Source organism: Cnephaeus nilssonii (assembly GCF_951640355.1).
Source record: "Cnephaeus nilssonii genome assembly, chromosome: 2".
Taxonomy (NCBI): Eukaryota; Metazoa; Chordata; class Mammalia; order Chiroptera; family Vespertilionidae; genus Cnephaeus; species Cnephaeus nilssonii.
Window position 1 is genome coordinate 4,748,559 of NC_137073.1, and position 18,388 is coordinate 4,766,946.

General features: G+C 41.4%; 1 protein-coding gene across 1 annotated transcript in view; it reads left to right on the forward strand.

The window, feature by feature from the left end:
- Window positions 1-18,388, forward strand: part of LOC307110044 (phospholipid-transporting ATPase ABCA3-like) — a gene marked incomplete at both ends in the record, with an annotated part of 343,983 nt that overhangs the window by 104,188 nt on the left and 221,407 nt on the right. The window contains one exon of the mRNA XM_079789089.1: window positions 16,742-16,896. Coding sequence (XP_079645215.1) covers window positions 16,742-16,896 — 155 coding nt within the window. The remainder of the gene's footprint in view (window positions 1-16,741; window positions 16,897-18,388) is intronic.

An 18,388-nucleotide genomic window follows, 5' to 3' on the forward strand; every position in this document is an offset into this window, starting at 1 on the left:
CACCCACCACCTTACAGTTATTGTTGTTAGATATGTCATTATTTTTATTTTATTTATATTTGTATTCTTTTTTCTTCTTTTTCATAAAGCTATCCCACTAATATTAATTGTAATACTGGTTTAGTGGTGACAAATTTCTTTAGCTTTTTCTTGTCTGGAAACCTCTTTATCTCACCTTTGAATTTAAATTATAGCCTTGCTGGTTAAAGGAGTCTTGGTTATAGGTCCTTGCTTTTCATCACTGAATATTTTGTGCCAATCCCTTTTGGCCTAGAAAAGTTTCTATTGATAAATCAGCTGATAATCCTATGGAACCTTCCTTATCCTATCTAATAAAAGAGTAATATGCAAATTGACCATCACTCCAACACACAAGATGGCTGCCCCATGTGGTCAAAGATGGATGCCCCCATGTGGACACAAGATGGCCGCCACAAGATGGCCAGCAGGGGAGGGCAGTTGGGGGCGATCAAGCCTGCAGGGGAGGGCAGTTAGGGGTGACTAGGCCAGCAGAGGAGGGAAGTTGGAGGCGACCGGGCCTACAGGGAAGGGCAGTTGTGGGGGACCCAGGCCTGCAGGGGAGAGCAGTTGAGGGGAACCGGGCCTGCAGGGAAGGGCAGTTAGGGGTGACCAGACCTGCAGGGGAGGGCAGTTAGGGGCAATCGGGTTGGCAGGGGAGCAGTTAGGCATCAATCAGGCTGGCAGGGGAGTGGTTAGGGGGTGATCAGGCTGGCAGGCAGAAGTGGTTAGGGACAATCAGGAAGGCAGGCAGGCGAGCAGTTGGGAGCCAGCAGTCCTGGATTGTGAGAGGGATGTCCAACTGCCCATTTAGGCCCGATCCAACCAGGGGTTGTAGGTTGGGCTGAGGGACACCTCCCCCATGCACAAATTTTGTGCACCGGGCCTCTAGTAGGTAAATAACTGCTTCCCCCCCTTCTTTTATATTTCTGTCTTTGTTTTTAACTTCTGCCTTTTTAATTATGATGTGTCTTATTGTGAGCCTCTTTGAATTCATCTTGTTTGTGACACTCTCTGCTTCCCAGATTGTATGTCTATTTCCTCACAGTTATGGATATTTTTAGTCATATTCCTTCAAATAGATTCTAAATTCTTTGCTCGCTCTCTTTTCCTTCTGGTACTCTATGATGCAAATGTTAGATTGAATGTTGTACCAGAGGTCCCTTAAACTATCTTCATTTTTTTAATTCTTTTTTTTTTTTCTGTTTAGATTGGGTGTTTTTGCTACCTTGTCTTCTAAATCAATTATTTGAGTTTCTTCATCTGATTTGCTGTTGATCTGTTCTAGTGTATTCTTCATTTCACTTAAAGTATTTTTCTATCTGATTATTTTTTATGACTTCTATGTCATTTTTGTAGGTTATTATGTCTTTGTTGAAGTTCTTACTGAGTTCCTTGGGCATCCTTATAACCAATGTTTTGAAATCTGTATCTGATAAATACCTTACCTCCATTTCATTTAGCTCTTTTTCTAGAGAATTATTTTCTTTCATTATGGCCATGTTTTTTAAAGCTTTCCCTATTTTGTCAGCCTCTTTGTGTTTCCTTTTCTGCATTAGGTTTATCTGCTACTTTTCTCGGTCTTGGCAGGGTTTCCTTATATAGTAGGTGTCCTGTAAAGCCAAACTGGGAATTCTTTCTAATTACCTGATACAGGTGCTTTAGGGGTGTCCCTTGTTTTGTTTTTGGGTACCCTTCTGTTATAGTTGAGTCTTGACTGCTGTTGGCACCTACATGGGTGGGATTGACCCTCAGACTTACTGGCTTTGAGCACTGGCCATGACCACAGCATATGAGTTGCTGTGTGTAAGGTGACCCCATTGAGCAGTATTTTCCCCAATGGTATCTGTTGCCTCCTGAGATTAGTCTTTGGGTGTGCCTCTTTTAGAGCTAAGGAGGTGGTGCTCTATAGTGGTCTGAAGCTGGCCACCATGTGTATATTGTTCTGGGGCCTATTGGTGGAGGGAGGCTCTGGTTCAGGTCAATGCCACCTTTTACCTGTGACTACTTGTTAGAAGATACAAAGCAGCCTACAGTTGTTAGCTGCTTGTGCTAGGCCTAGATGGATGTAGGAGAGGCCATGCTGCAAACCAAGGCTAGCTGTCACTAACACTAGGCTTGGGGCACATCAGCAAAAGGCAGACGGCATCCCAAAGCCTGCCACCACCTACTGGTTGGCTGTAAGGCTAAGCCACTTAAAGTGTCTCATGCCATACATATGTTGGGTGAGGTAGGACTTTAAAGATTTGCCAGAGTGGAGTGACTGGTGCTCACCAGGTTGATACATATTCAGATTGTCACCAGTGCTGAGCCAAAGGTCACTTAGCAAAAGTTTCAGGGTACATTGAGGCCACTTGATTGGGAGCCTGGGGAACTTTGCAGTAGGGCAGGGTATCAGGAAGTCTTCAGGGTGGACCTAGTAGAGTTCACCAAGCCAAGGCAGAGTTATGTTTAACTGTGTTGGGTGAGGGCTGAGGGAAAAAGGCATCCATCCACCACACAGAAATAGGGCTGTGCACAGGAATAATGGCAGGCATCTCTCCAACCCATTTTCTAAAATCATACAATGTAGCCTCTCCTTGTGTGTCTCTGGCACTCCACAAGCTAGACTGGAATTCCTTGAGAGTTTTCAAAGAAAGACTGCAATGAGGGCTCAGGTTGGTTGGTACTCAAAGAGCCTTGGGCCATGGGAAAATTGGGTGGGGTTGTGTCTCGGGGAGCCATCAAGGTGAAGATAGCAGAGTTCACCAGGCTAATGGAGATTCACATTTGGTTATGTTGGGGTGAGTGCTCCACACAAGAAAGAAGGCGCCCACGGGCAGTATGGAAGGAGGGCTCACCACAGGGAAAATTGTGGCCATCACTGCAGCCCTTGCCTCAAAGCCACACAACTCAGTTTCTTCCTGTATGTCTCTGGCATCCATTAAAGCCCATAGTGAGTGCCTGTGAGTGCAAGTTTGTGTACATGCTCTTCAAGAGGATGCCTTGATTTCCAGCAGCTTTCTGTCTTTCCAAGATGAATGGAATCCCAGGTAGTTTTCACAGCCAGATGTTATATGGGCTCCTCTTCCCAGCACTGGTGTTCCAGGCTTGGAGATTGGCGTAGAGCTGAGACCCATGCTTCACAGTGGGAACCTATGTTGCTAAGATTTCCCTCCAGATTCTCCACCACTACACATGGGTGTGGAACAAGCCCATTTTGTGTGTCAGCCCTTTCTCCAGTCTTTATGTGGCTTCTTCTTTAAACTTTAGTTATAAGGCTTACGTTAAGATAGTCTTCAGATGATGATACAGGTTTATTGTTCTATAACAGTGATTTTCAACTGGTGTGTAGCAACAGATACACTGGTATGCCACAAAAAAAATTTTTAGAGCTTGCAACACCTCACTATTTAGACAGGGGAACGGACCTCTTTTTCCTAAGATTATCAAATTTAAAAAAATGATAACAGCTAATGCAACAATAAGCTCTCCAGTATGAATGAATCCAAATTATAGTTTTTGTCATATTGGCAAAAAAATGTAATTATTTAGGTATGCTGCAGAATTTTAGTAATTAGTTTATGTAGATATGAGATGAAAAATGTTGAAAATCACTGTTCGATAATTTTTTTTTATTTTCAAAACCAATGAGTGATTTTTCCCCCATTTTTCCATTATTTTGTTAAGGTATTATATGTGTACATATCTTACCATTGCCCCACCACATACTCCCATACATTCCCTCACCGCCCAGTGTTTTGCATCCATTGGTAATGCTTATATGCATGCATACAAGTCCTTCGGTTGATCTCTTATCTCCCCCACCTCTCCCTAACCTTCCCGCTGTAATTTGACAGTCTGTTTGATGCTTAACTGCCTCTGTATCTATCTTTTTGTTCATCAGTTTATAATGTTCTTTACTATCCAGAAATGAGTGAGATCATGTGGAATTTATCTTTCATTGACTGGCTTATTTCACTTAGCATAATTTTCTCCAATTTGATCCAGGTTGCTGCAAATGGTAAGAATTCCTTCCTTTTTTATGGCAGCATAGTATTCCATTGTGTAGATGTACCATAGTTTTCTGATCCAGTCATCGGCTGATGGGCACCTAGGCTGTTTCCAAATCTTAGCTATTGTAAATTGTGCTTCTGTGAACATAGGGGTGCATATATCCTTTCTGATTGGTATTTCCAGTTTCATAGGATATATTCCTAGGAGTGAGATTACTGGGTCAAATGGGAGTACCATTTTCAGTTTTTTGAGGAAACTCCATACTGTTCTCCACAATGGCTGCACCAGTCTGCATTCCCACCAGCAGTGCACGAGGGTTCCCTTTTCTCCGCATCCTAGCCAACACTTGTCGTTTGTTGATTTGTTGATGATAGCCATTTTGACAGGTGTGAGATGGTAGTGCATTGTCATTTTGATTTGCATCTCTCGGATAATTACTGACGTTGAGTATGTTTTCATATGTCTCTTGGCCTTCCTTTTGTCTTCTTTCGAAAAGATTCTATTTAGGCCATTGCCCATTTTTTTATTGGATCATTTATCTTCATTTTATTAAGTTGTATAAGTTGCCTGTAGATATTGGAGATTAAAACTTTATCAGTGATAACATTTGCAAATGTGCTCTTTCCATACAGTGGGCTTTCTTGTTGTTTTGTTGATGGTTTCTTTTGCTGTGAAAAAGCTTTTTATTTTGATGTAGTCCCATTTGTTTATTTTCTCTTTACCTTCCATTGCCCTAGGAGAAGTATCAGTGAAGAAGGTCTTTTGCCATATGTCTGAGATTTTGCTGCCTGTGGATTCCTCTAGTATTTTTATGGTTTCCTATCTTATGTTTAAGTTCTATATCCATTTTGAATTTATTTTTGTGTATGGTGTAAGTTGGTGATCTAGTTTCATTTTTTTGCATGTATCTGTCCCATTTTCCCAACACCATTTATTCAAGAGACTGTCTTGACTCCATTGTATGTTCATGCCTCCTTTGTCAAATATTAATTGAGCATAGTGGTTTGTGTCAATTTCTGGGTTCTCTATTCTATTCCATTGGTCTATATGTCTGTTCTTATGCCAGGACCAGGCTGTTTTGAGAACAGTGGCTTTGTAATACAGCTTGAAATCTGGTATTGAGATCCCTCCTACTTTATTCTTCTTTCTCAGGATTGCTGTGGCTATTCGGGGTCTTATTTTATTCCAGATGAATTTTTAGAGAGTTATTTCTAGGTCTGTGAAATATGCCCTTGGTATTTTGATGGGGAGTGCATTGAATCTATAGATTGCTTTGGGTAGTATGGACATTTTAATTATGTTGATTCTACCAATCCATGAACATGGTATGTTCTTCCATCTGTTTTCATCTTTCTTTATCTCTTTTTTCAGTGTCCTGTAGTTTTCTGCGTATAGGTAGGTCTTTTACCTCCTTAGTTAAGTTAATTCCTAGGTATCTTAATTTATTTGGTGCGATGGTAAATGGGATTGCTTTTTTTTTGTCTCTCTTTCTGTAAGTTCACTATTGGTGTATAGAAATGCCATAGATTTCTTGGCATTGATTTTGTATACTGTTACATTGCCGAATTCATTTATTAAGTCTGTTAGTTTTTTTATGAAGTCTTTCAGGTTTTTTACGTACAATATCATGTCATCTGCAAATAAGGACAGCTTTACTTCTTCATTTCCAATTTGGATGCCATTTATTTCTTCTTGTTGTCTAATTGCTTTGGCTAATACTTCCAGTATTATGTCAAAAAGGAGTGGTGAGAGTGGGCATCCCTGTCTTGTTCCTGTTCTTAGGGGAAATGGTTTTAGATTTGCCCATTGATTATGATGTTAGCTTTGGATTTATCACATATAGTTTTTATTATGTTTAGGTATGATCCTTCTATTCCCACTTTGTTGAGAGTTTTTATCAAGAAAGGGTGTTGGATTTTGTCAAATGCTTTTTCTGCATCAATTGATATGACTATGTGATTTGTATCTCTCAATTAGTTTGATGTATCACATTTATTGATTTGCAGATATTGTACCAGCCTTGCATTCCTGGGATAAATCCTACTTGGTCATGGTATATGATCTTCCTGATGTACTGCTGGATCTGATTTGCTAGAATTTTGTTGAGGATTTTGGCATCTATGGTCATGAGGGATATTGGCCTGTAATTCTCTTTCATTGTGTTGTCTTTATCTGGTTTTGGTATTAGGGTGATGCTGGCTTCACAGAATGAGCTTGGAAGTGTTCCTTCCTCTTGAAATTTTTGGAATAGTCTGAGGAGGACAGGTTTTAGTTCTTCCTTGAATGTTTGGTAAAACTCCCCTGTGTGGCCGTCTGGCCCAGGTCTTTGTTTGCTGGAAGCTTTTTGATGACTGCTTCAATTTCTTCCATAGTTACTGGCCTATTGAGCTGTTTAGATTCTTCCTGATTGATTTTTGGAAGGTTATATTTTTCTAGGGATATGTTCATTTCCTCCAGGTTGTCCAGTTTGTCGGAATAGAGTTGTTTGTAGTGTTTTTTAACAATCCTTTGTAATTTAGCAGGGTCTATTGGTATTGCACCTCTTTCATTTCTGATTTTGTTTATTTGGGTCCTCTCTCTTTGCTTCTTGGTGAGCCTGGCAAGGGGTTCATCAATCTTGTTTATCCTTTCAAAGAACCAGCTCTTGGTTTTGTTGATCTTATGTATTGTTTCTTTGGTCTCTATGTCGTTTATCTCCCCTCTGATCTTTATTATATCCTTCCTTCTGCTTACACTGGGCTTTTCTTGTTGCTCTCTTTCTAATTTTTGAGTTGTAGGGTTAGGTAATTTGTTACCATTGTTTCTTGTTTTTTGCAGTAGGCTTGTAGAGCTATGAACTACCCTCTCAAGACTGCTTTCACTGTGTCCCATAGATTTTGGATTGTTGTGTTTTCATTGTCATTTGTTGCCATGATGTTTTTTATTGCTTCCTTGATTTCTCTGGTAACCCAGTCATTGTTTAATAGCATGCTGTTTAGTCTTCATGTGTTTGACTTTTTTGGATTGTTTTTATTGTATTTTATTTCCAGTTTTATGCCACTGTGATCTGAGAAGATGCTTGATATAATTTCTATCTTCTTGAATTTGAAGAGACTTTGCCTATGTCCCAGCATATCGACTATCTTTGAAAATGACCCATGTGCACTTGAGAAGAATGTGTATTCTTTGGCTTTGGGGTGAAATGTTCTGAAGATAGGAATTAATTCCATCTGTTCGAGTGAGTCATTTAGGATTGATGTTTCTTTGCTGATTTTTTCTTTAGACAATTTGTCCAATGATGATAGTGTGGTATTAAAGTCTCCTACTGTGATTCTATTGCTGTTAGTCTCTCCCTTGATATCCTCCAGGAGTTTTTTATGTATTTGGGTGCTCCTGTATTGGGTGCGTATATGTTTACCAGACTTATTTCTTCTTGTTGGATTGCTCCCTTTAGTATTATGAAGTGGCCTTCCTTATCTCTTGTTATGTACTCCACTTTCAGATTTAATTTGTCAGATATAAGTATTGCTACCACAGCTTTAATTTTCATTTCCATTCACCTGGAAAACCTTTTTCCATCCCTTCACCCTCAGTCTGTGTGCATCTTTTTTTCTGAGGTGGGTTTCTTGTAGACAGCAGATATATGGGTCTTGTTTTTGTTTTGTTTTTTCCAACCCATTACCATATGTCTTTTGATTGTGGCATTTAATCCATTTACATTTAAAGTTATTATTGATAGGTACTTATTTGTCACCATTTTTATTCTTTACCCCTGTGTTCCTTCTTCAATTTCATTTTTTTTTTTTTAACAGACCCTTTAGCATTTCTTGCATTGCTGGTTTGGTGGTAATAAATTACTTTAGTCCTTTTTTTTCTGTGTAGCTCCTGATTTCAACTTCTATTTTGATTGATAGCCTTGCTGGGTACAGTATTCTTGGATTCAGACCCTTGCTTTGCATGACTTTGTATATTTCATTCCATTCCCTTCTGGCCTGCTGAGTTTCTGTTGAGAAATCAGTTGTTAGTCTGATGGGTGTTCCTTTGTATGCAACTTTCTTTCTCTCTCTGGCTGCTTTTAAGATTCTTACTTTGTCCTTGGTGTTTGCCAATTTAATTATAATGTGCCTTGGCGTAGGTCTTTTGGGGTTCATTTTGCTTGGGACTCTGTGGGATTCTTGGATTTCTGTGGGTTTTTTCTTCCCTATATTAGGGAAGTTTTCTGTCATTATTTCTTCAAACAGGTTTTCTATTCATTTCTCAGTTTTCTCTCCTTCTAGAACCCCTTTTATGCAGATATTCCTTTGTTTTGTGTTGTTCCAAAGTTCCCTTAGGCTCTCCCCCTGCTTTTTAATTTTTTTTCTAGTAGCTGCTCTACATGGGTATTTTTTCCCACCTTCTCTTCTAGCTCACTGATGTGGTCCTCTGCTTCTTCTAGTCTACTCTGATGCTTTCTATTGAGTTCTTTATAGCAGCGATGTCATTTTTCATTTCTTCTTGGTTCTTCTTCATTTCCTCTTGGTTCTTACTCATATTGTTGAATTTGTCTTCCATTCGTTTCAGCCACCTTATGACCATTTCTCTGAATTCTTTCTCTGATAGGTTGCTGGCCTCTAAATCATTTACTTCCTTTTCTAGTGATGCCTGCTTTTCTTTCATATGCGGGCTGTTTCTTTGTCTCCCCATGGTCTCTCTTCTCTGGATGTCTGGTTATGTAGTTCTCTCTCTCCTGCATTGATTTAAAGGCACAAAATACAACACAACAAGGTACAACACACTAGGCACTGAACAGAAATGTATTCACGATATTAATAACTCCCAATAAAGATGACTATCAGAGAAAGGCAAATTAAGGAATAGGAAAGAAAGAAGAAGAGGAAAAAAGAAATAAAAAGGAGTGCCAAAATGAAATTGGGAACAGGAGAAAAAAAAATAAGAGAGAACAGAAAGAGACTAAGAAAGATTAGGGGAACAAACTATATATATGGGGAGAAAACTCCAAGAGAACAGCCACTAATCCCAGCAAATGCCAGCAACAAGTACCTGGAGATTAATACAAACTATAAACAACAAGTAATATCAAGCAAGGTGAGGGAAAACTGAAGCAAAAACAAAGCAAACAAAAGAAACCAAACAAACAAACAAACAAAAGAATAGGCAAACAATCTCACAAAAAGCATAATGAATTGATGTAATCAACATTCAAGAAAGGTAAACAACTAAATTGCCGTCTTGCACAACAATTTCAATACTACATCTAAAATATAAAATGTCTATCACCCAGAACTACAGGAAAGCTGGCTGAGAGGAAGTTTTACAACTAGGAGGAAAGAGAAATGAGCACAAATGCTGAAAAGCTGAGGTACAGAGGCACACGAATCTGGCTGGTGGCGGGCGACTGGGTGCACGACTTTTTTTCAACCTGAAGGGAGACAAGCTCCCAATCACTCTCAAATCCAGTTTCTGAGGACATGCGGGGAACCCAGATGCCTATGGGCAGAAGCTGGACTGTCGGCCATCGGGTCGGAAAATGAGGGTGACTTTTTTGCAAAGGTGTGCCCAGCAATCATTGTTTACTGCACTGAAGCACAGGACGCGGGGACTTGGAAATGCGGAAAGGCAGAGAAGGCTGGCTGGCAGCCATCACTGTTTGCCACTCCCTAGCCTACTGACGCCCTGAGACCCCGCCCCGCACATTCTACAAACCTGCCCAGGCTCCACATAGCGGCTTTTGCATATAAATGGCCTGCCCTGTGGCAGCTTAAACAAATAAACTGAAGATCCAGTCAGACTGCTCCAAAACCACCAAATCCCAAGCAAAGAGGAGAAAACTGTAGTTCTTGCTGTAGCTCCTGCTGTGTGGCCTCAGACAGTAGCTGACCTGCACCCCATTGGAGATCCAGAACTAGTGTATCTAGTGGTCTGTGTGAGACGACACCAGATTTCAACTACTCTCATAAGGGACACATTCAAGAGGCAGACTCAGTGAGCACCAAAGCCCTACTGGAACAAGTCCTGCCCCATAAACGTGTCTCCAGCACAACAATTCTTCCATTATAGACACAGCGGTTCCTCACAGCCAATTGGCCTGGAGGTCAATTCCTCCCAGTGACACCAACAACAATCAAGACTTAACTACAACAAGGCTGTACACACAGTCCACAAAGGAGTGCACCAAGAGTGTCCACCTCAGGTAACTGGGAGGCTGACCCATTGAACCATATAGGACACCTAGCACACAAAGCTACCCTACCAACTCAGGGAAGCAGCGAAAATGAGAAGACAAGGAAACAGATCACAAACGAAAGAAATGGAGGAGAACAAATGACTGGACATAGAGTTCAAAACCACGGTTATAAGGTTTTTCAAGAATTTCCTAGAAAAGGCCGATAAATTTAGCCAAACCCTCGAAGATATGAAAAAGGACCAACTAGAAATTAAACATACACTGACTGAAATAAAAAATATTATACAGAGACCCAACAGCAGACTAGAGGAATCCAAGAAACAAGTCAAAGATTTGGAATACAAAGAGGCAAAGGACACTCCTCTGGAGAAGCAAGAAGAGAAGAGAATCCAAAAAGTTGAAGATAGTGTAAGAAGCCTCTGGGACAACTTCAAGCGTACCAACATCAGAATTATGGGGGGTGCCAGAAGAAGAGAGAGAGCAAGATACTGAAAACGTATTTGAAGAAATAATGACCGAAAACTTCCCCCACCTGGTGAAAGAAATAGACTTACAAGTCCAGGAAGTACACAGAACCCCAAACAAGAGGAATCCAAAGAGGACCACACCAAGATACATCATAATTAAAATGCCAAGGGCAAAAGACAAAGAGAATCTTACAAGCAGCAAGAGAAAAACAGTTACCTACAAGGGAGCACCCATACGATTATCAGCTGATTTCTCAACAGAAACTATGCAGGCCAGATGGGAATGGCAAGAAATATTCAAAGTGATGAATAGCAAGAACCTACAACCAAGACTACTCTACCCAGCAAAGTTATCATTCAGAATTGAAGGGCAGATAAAGAGCTTCACAGATAAGAAAAAGCTAAAGGAGTTCATCACCACCAAACCAGTATTATATGAAATGCTGAAAGGTATTCTTTAAAAAGAGGAAAAAGAAGAAAAAAGTAAAGATAAAAATTATGGTGAATATAATAGAATCAGGGGCATAGAATGGGAGTGGATTGATAATTCTCAGGGAGAAGGGGGTGTCTGTGTGGGGGGTACGGGAAGAGATGGGACAAAAATCGTACACCTATGGATGAGGACAGCGGTGGGAGGTAAGGGCAGAGGGTGGGGTGGGAGCTGGGTGGAGGGGATATATGGGGAAAAAAGAGAAACAATTGTAATAATCTGAACAATAAAGATTTATTAACTTAAAAAATAATAAATAATAAAAAGCAAAAAAAACAAGAAAACAGCAATATAAGGATAGAGAGAACAACATTTTTTGGATAGTTAAGATAGAGAAGAGAGAGGTGTGTATGGACTTTTAGCAGGGGATTGGAAATTAGATATATAAGTAGAGTGAAATTTTAACAGGGGGTAAACAGAATAGGGAAAATCTAAAGCAGGAAAAGGGTAAGAGAAACAGGACACCAAAAAGGGAAAAGTTAGGAAGAGAGTGATAGCATAAAGGTAGAGTTGAGATAGAGTAAAACAATGCTAAAGGAAAGATGAAAATAGAATGTAGAACACTAATCCCAAAGTAAAATAAAAATAAAATGACACTTTAAAAAAAAAGGTAAAATAGTAGTAGTAATAATACTGATTGAAAATAAAAATGTAATAATTAAAAAGGTAACTTCAAGTGAGGAAAAAAGAAAAAAAAATAGTTTCTTAAGTAAAAGATGAAAAAAATAAAAATAAATAAATAAATAATAAAATAAATAAAATGTGCAGTAATGAAGGTCATTCACTTATTCTATTTTTCTGTTTGGCACGCCTGTTTCCCAGTCAGGACAATATTGCAGATCCCTGTATTCCACTGCTCCTCAGTGTTGTAAGCCAGTCCTGATTTTTAAGCAGTCGGTGTCTTAATTTCTCGTATTCCTTTATATTTGATTACCCAAGAATCAATTTGCAATTCAGCCCCTGGGTGGCAGTGTTTCTGGATTGACTTCCAGGTCCATATGGCCTCTCTAGCCTGTGCTTAGATCCTGCTTTCCCTGTGGCACTCAATACTGGTTTGTCGAAGTGGGCTGCCCCAGAGCTGGCTCTCCAAAGGTTACTCCCCGCTCCGATCCCCAGGTTCTAGAAAAACAACTTTCCCCTGCAGTCTCCCAGGGTGTCCCCAACTGGGTGATCCTATGTATTGGGCTTAGTAATCAGAAGCAAGGATTTGAAGAGGAATAAGCCCAAGTGTGCGAACAATGGGGCTGCAGGCAAGTCTGTGCAGTCCCCCTTACCCCCTTGGGTCTAAGCAGCCGGTAAACTTTTAAAAATTTTAGGCTTTCCTTTTGTGTCAGAATAAAATGGGTTGCTTTTTAGAGAACCCTTCTGTTAGCAGCTCTGAGGACCCCTTCCACATTCACGGATCACACCAGCGCCAACAGCCACGGATTTTTCTAGGCACAGATTTCCCCCAGTCCTCCAGCTCCCACAGTATATGTGTTTCTCTCTCCCGCCTGGACCAGAATCCTCACCTTATCCCAGGTGAAATCCGACCTTTCCGTGGTGGAGTGTAGAGCTCCTCTGAATCCGCCAATTGGGGACCGGTGTTCTGGGGCTCGCAGGTGTTAGGTGGTTGCCATAGTTTTAGATTTTCAAGCTTCCAATAACATCCACTTACCCTGTCAATATGGCGTGGTCTCCGCGTCTGAGCCCATAGCTCTGGGAGGGGACCCAGCAGCAGTGGGGGCTGTCCATCCAGTCAGAATCACGTCCAACAGTCCCCCACCACCTCCTAGAGTATAGCTGTCCAACAAATACTCCCCATGCAACCTCCTCAGCTGTTCTTTCTTCTCCGGGACAAGGCTCAGGACCCGTCTGTCTATTCCCCTACCATTTTTCCTAGCACCCCCACTGTTCTATAATTTACTTATAATTTTGGTTTGATCATAATATAAGGTGAGAACACTGTCCACTGACTCCACCATCTTCCATCTTGAGCTAGATTTATTTCTTTTGTTGCTGCATTATTTACAACTATTGGCCCAGTGCACAAAATTTGTGCACATTAAAAGGAGATTAATTAGAGGAAATATTTTAATATTGCTATTTGCCCTTTCTCTATAATAGAAGTGTCAGAAATGAAAGAAAATTAGTAAAATGTATATGAAAACCTTCCTCCTGTCAGAGTCTGGGGCATGCCACGAGACCCAGAGTCAAGTCTCTGCCCACCCACAGCACCTCAAAATTGTGGGAGACCCAGCCTCAACTGGCCCCACCCCCATCGGGTGAAATCCAGTCCCAGCCGGCCCAATCCTTGTCAAGCTCCGCTGGGCAGGGGGCACAGCCTCAGGTCCCACAGTGCACCCTCAGGTCCCCTGGCTTGGCACCAGGGTGGGGGGCATGGCCTGAGACCCCTCAGCCAGGCACCAGGGCAGGCAGCATGGCCTGAGGTCCCCTGGCCCAGCACTGGGGAGCGGGGGTGGGGAGCACAGCCTCAGGTCCCTAGTCAAGCCCCACTGGGCGGCGGGGGGAGGGCAGGCTCAGGTCCCTGCTGATTGCTTGTTAAGGCTTATTAGGAGAACTTGGCCTCTGCTGTGGTTGCAGCCATCTTGTGTTGCAGAAACCCCACCTCCACTGTGGACACCACCATTTTGTGATGGTGTGATAGTCAATTTGCATATCCCCTCTTTATTAGATAGGACTAGAGGCCCGGTACATGAAATTTGTGCATGGAGGGGTGTGTTCCTCAGTCCAGCATACACCCTCTCTAATCTGCTCGCCTACTTACCTGTCTGATTTCCCCTAACCACTTCTGCCTGCCAGCCTGGTCACCCCCTAACCACTCCCTCTCTTGCCAGCCTGATCGACACCTAACTGCCCTCCCTGGCCAGCCTGGTCACCCTTACTTGCCCTTCCCTGCTGGCCTGGTCACCCCCAACTGCCCTCCCCTGCAGACCTGGTCACCCCCAACTGCCCTCCCCTGCAGGCCTGGTCTCCCCTAACTGCCCTCCCCTGCAGGCCTGATTTTTCCCAACTTCCCTCCCTTGCAGGCCTGGTCCCTCCCAACTGCACTCCCCTGCTGGCCTGATCGCCCACAACTGCCCTCCCCTGCCAACCATCTTGTGGTGGCCATCTTGTGTCCACATGGGGGAAGCCATCTTTGACCACATGGGGGTGGCCATCTTGTGTGTTAGAGTGATGGTCAATTTGCATATTACCTCTTTATTATATAGGACTAGAGGCCCAGTGCACGAAATTCATGCACGGGGGTCCCTCAGCCCAACCTGCACCCTCTACAATCCAGGAGCTCTCAGAGGATATCCTACTGATGGCTTAGGCCCACTCCCATGTTTCTCTGTTCTTTGGGGGGCCTGGAGGTTTCCCTGCAGCCATGGAGATGAAGCCCCCATGCCGTGCTGTCCGGTCTCTGCCTGCTGCCGCCATGTGCCATGTGAAGGAAGCCCCAATGCCCTGCAGTGTGCTCTGTCTGCCAGGCCTGGGGGCTTCCCAGACACAGACACACTAAGGAAGCCCCCATGCCCTGTTGTCCAGGCTCTGTCTCCAGGGCCTGGGGGTGTTCCCACCACCACTGCGCTAAGGAAGCCCCCAAGCCCTGCTGTCTGGGCTCTGTTTGCCAGGCCTGGGGCTTCCTTAGCACAGAGGAGGCGAGAACACCCCCAGGCCCAGCAGACAGAGCCCGGACAGCAGGGGATGGGGGCATCCTTAGCACGGTGGCAGCAGGGAAGCCCCAGGCCCGGCAAACAGAGCCCAGACAGCAGGGCATGGGGGCTTCGGCGGTAGCAGGGAAGCCCCAGGCCCAGCAAACAGAGCCCGGACAGCAGGGCTTGGGGGCTTCATTCCCAGGGTGATGGCGGGGGGAAGCCCCAGGTCCAGCAGACAGAGCCCAGACAGCAGGGCATGGAGGCTTCCTTCGGCGGCAGCAGGGAAGCCCTGCTGTCTGAGCTCTGTTTGCCGGGCCTGGGGCTTCCCCCCACCATCACCCTGGGAATGAAGCCCCCAAGCCCTGCTGTCCGGGCTCTGTTTGCCGGGCCTGGGGGCGAATCAAAAACCCCTCCAGAGGTGGATCCAGCCTCGCTGCTCCTGCGGACAGGCTGGACACTCCAGCAGCGGAGCTAAGGGGACTGGGTGCTGCCATCTTGTGGCTATGGGGGCCGCCATTTGTTGCGGAGGGACAGTTAATTTGCATACTACTCTATTATTAGATAGGATAACCATGACATGGGAGCAATCTAAGTGTCCTGTGCTGAAAGAATGGATAAAGAAAACATGGAGTTGATCATCCTACCAACCTGGATTGTACACTTTTGGATTATCCTGTGTATCTCAAATTTGTCTTCTTTTATTCCTTTTACCCTAACTTGGTGGTTCTCTGATCATCAGCATCACATTGGAATGTATTAGAAAACAAGTTCTCAATTGTGGATAAATGGATAAAGTAGACATATGATTTATATATATATATAATATATATATATATTATATATATTATATATATATATATGTATATATACACACACTTATACTCACACACACGTGTGTATATATATATATATATATATATGTATATATATATATATATATATATATATATATATATGTATATAATATTAAAAACAAGGAAAGGTTGCCATTTGTGACAACATGGATGTATTTTGAGGGCATTATGTTAAGCAAAATAAGTCTGACAGAGAAAGACAAATATCATATCATCTCACATATATATAATCTTTTTAAAAAAATTGAACTCATAGATGAAGAGAGCAGATTGGTGGTTGCCAGAGGCAGGTGAAGGGGATCAAAGGTGCAAACTTATAGTTATAAATATGTTATGGGACTATAGTTAATAATACTGTATTGTATATTTGGAAGTTGCTAAAAAAGGAAATCTTGAAATTTTGCATCACAAGAAAAAAATCTCTTAATTATGTATGGTAATGGATGTATACTATACTAATTAAAGTGATCATTTAACGATACACACATATATCTAATCATGTTGTATACCGAAACTAATATAATATTATATGTTTACTATATCTTAATTTCAAAAAGAATATATTTTAAAGTAGAATAAATTATTTATAGGGTGTAAATTATTTATATGTTACATATTATCAAATAGTTTCCCACAAAATCTGTACTGGTTGTTATTAATATTTAAATTTCTTAAGGACAAAAATTTTATATTATAGATATTTGTTTTTCATAGCATTCACACAGTATCTAAATGGTCACAAATATAGTAACTGGCTGTTTTAATGAAAATATATTGGAATATAACAATATTTAATGTTATTATTACCGATATAATCCATATCAATTGCAACAAATTAGTATATATTAGCAACAAATTAGTATATGTTAGCAGAAAGAAAAGGAAAGGAAATTAAGTAGTATATAATATTAGTATATATTAGCAGGAAGGAAAGTTAAAAGATAGCTAATTCCACCACCCAGATGTAACTCGATATTTTATTAAACTGTTCTGCAGGAGAGAGTGCTCATTCTTTTGAGTAATCCATAAGTGGGCTGAATTTGAGATACTAATTTTCATTGTCTTATCATGTTTGCTCACCAAAGCTCAGCTTCTATCATGTTTACTTGCAGGTTGTTTACCTCCAACCAGAGGAGAGGTCTACGTTAATGGATATACCATCTCAAAGAACCTAACCGATATTCGAAAAATACTGGGCCTTTGCCCACAGTGTGACTTATTGTTTAATGACTTGACACTATCAGAACACCTTTATTTCTACTTTATGGTAAGTCAGAATTTTTAAATTATACAGTAAATTTAACTTTTTTTATATACAGATCCATGAATTTTAATACATTTAACCAACACAGAAGGATCTCTTCACTCTAAAACACTCTCTCATGCTATTTCTTTGTAGTTATCCCTCTACCCCTGGTAACCAGTGGTATCTTTCATTACTGTTGTTTTGTTGAGAAATCATATAAATGGAATCATGTAGTAGATAACCTTTAGAGATTAGCTACTTGTACTGAACAGAATGCCTTTAAGATCCATCTGTGCTATATGTTTCTTTTCATTCCTGAGTAGTAGTACATGTTTGGATGTTACACAATATACCAATTGAAGGACATTCGCATTGTTATCAGGCTTTGGTGAGTATGAGTAAAACTGAATTCTATGTATACCTTTTAAACATAAGTTTCATGTCTCTCAGAATATGATTACTGTATTATAAATATTTGTTTAACTTTATCAGAAACTGCCAAACAGCTTTCCAGAGTGATTGTATCATTTAGTACTCTCACCAGCAATGTATGAGAATTACAGTTGCTCTCTATCTTTGCCAAAATTTGGTATTGTTAAGACTTTTAAATTTTTTAACTTTTCTAATCTATGTGTACTCATATCTAATCATTGTTTAATCTGCATTTTGTTAATGGATAATTATGTCATTATCCATCTTTCATGTGCTTATTTGCCATTTTTATATCCTCTTTGATGAAATATTTATTGAGGACCCGTGTCCATTTTTTTTTTAGTTTGGATTATTTATTTCTTATTGACTTTTTGAGAGTCTTTATTTATGTCATTTGTTTGATAATGTGTTTTGGAATTTTTTTTCTGAACTGTAGCTTGTATTTCATTTTTTTATTTTGAAATCCAATTTATCACATTTTCTTAATGAAGCCTGACTTTGCTGTCTTCCTAGAACTCTACCTAATCCCAAAACATGAAGATTTTATTTTATATTTTCTTCCAAATATTTTTAGTTTTACATGTTACACTGAGATCTATAATCCAATTTTTAGTTAATCCTATCTAATAAAAGAGTAATATGCAGATTGACCATCACTCAAACACACAAGCTCAAGATAGCTGCCCCCAGGTGGTCAAAGATCCTGCCCCCATGTGGACACAAGATGGCCACTACAAGATGGCCAGCAGGGGAGGGCATTTGGGAGGGACCAGGCCTGCAAGGGAGGACAGTTGGGGGCAATCAAGCCTGCAGGGGAGGGCAGTTAGGGGTGACCAGGTCAGTAGAGGAGGGAAGTTGGGGGCAAACAAGCTGGCAGGGGAGCAGTTAGACATCAATCAGGCTGGCAGGGCAGTGGTTAGGGGGTGATCAGGCTGGCAGGCAGAAGTGGTTAGGGGCAATTAAGAAGGCAGGCAGATGAGCAGTTGGGAGCCAGCAGTCCTGGAGTGTGAGAGGGATGTCCCACTGCCCTAAATGGGCAGTGGGACATCCCTCGAGGGGTCCCAGATTGGAGAGGGTGCAG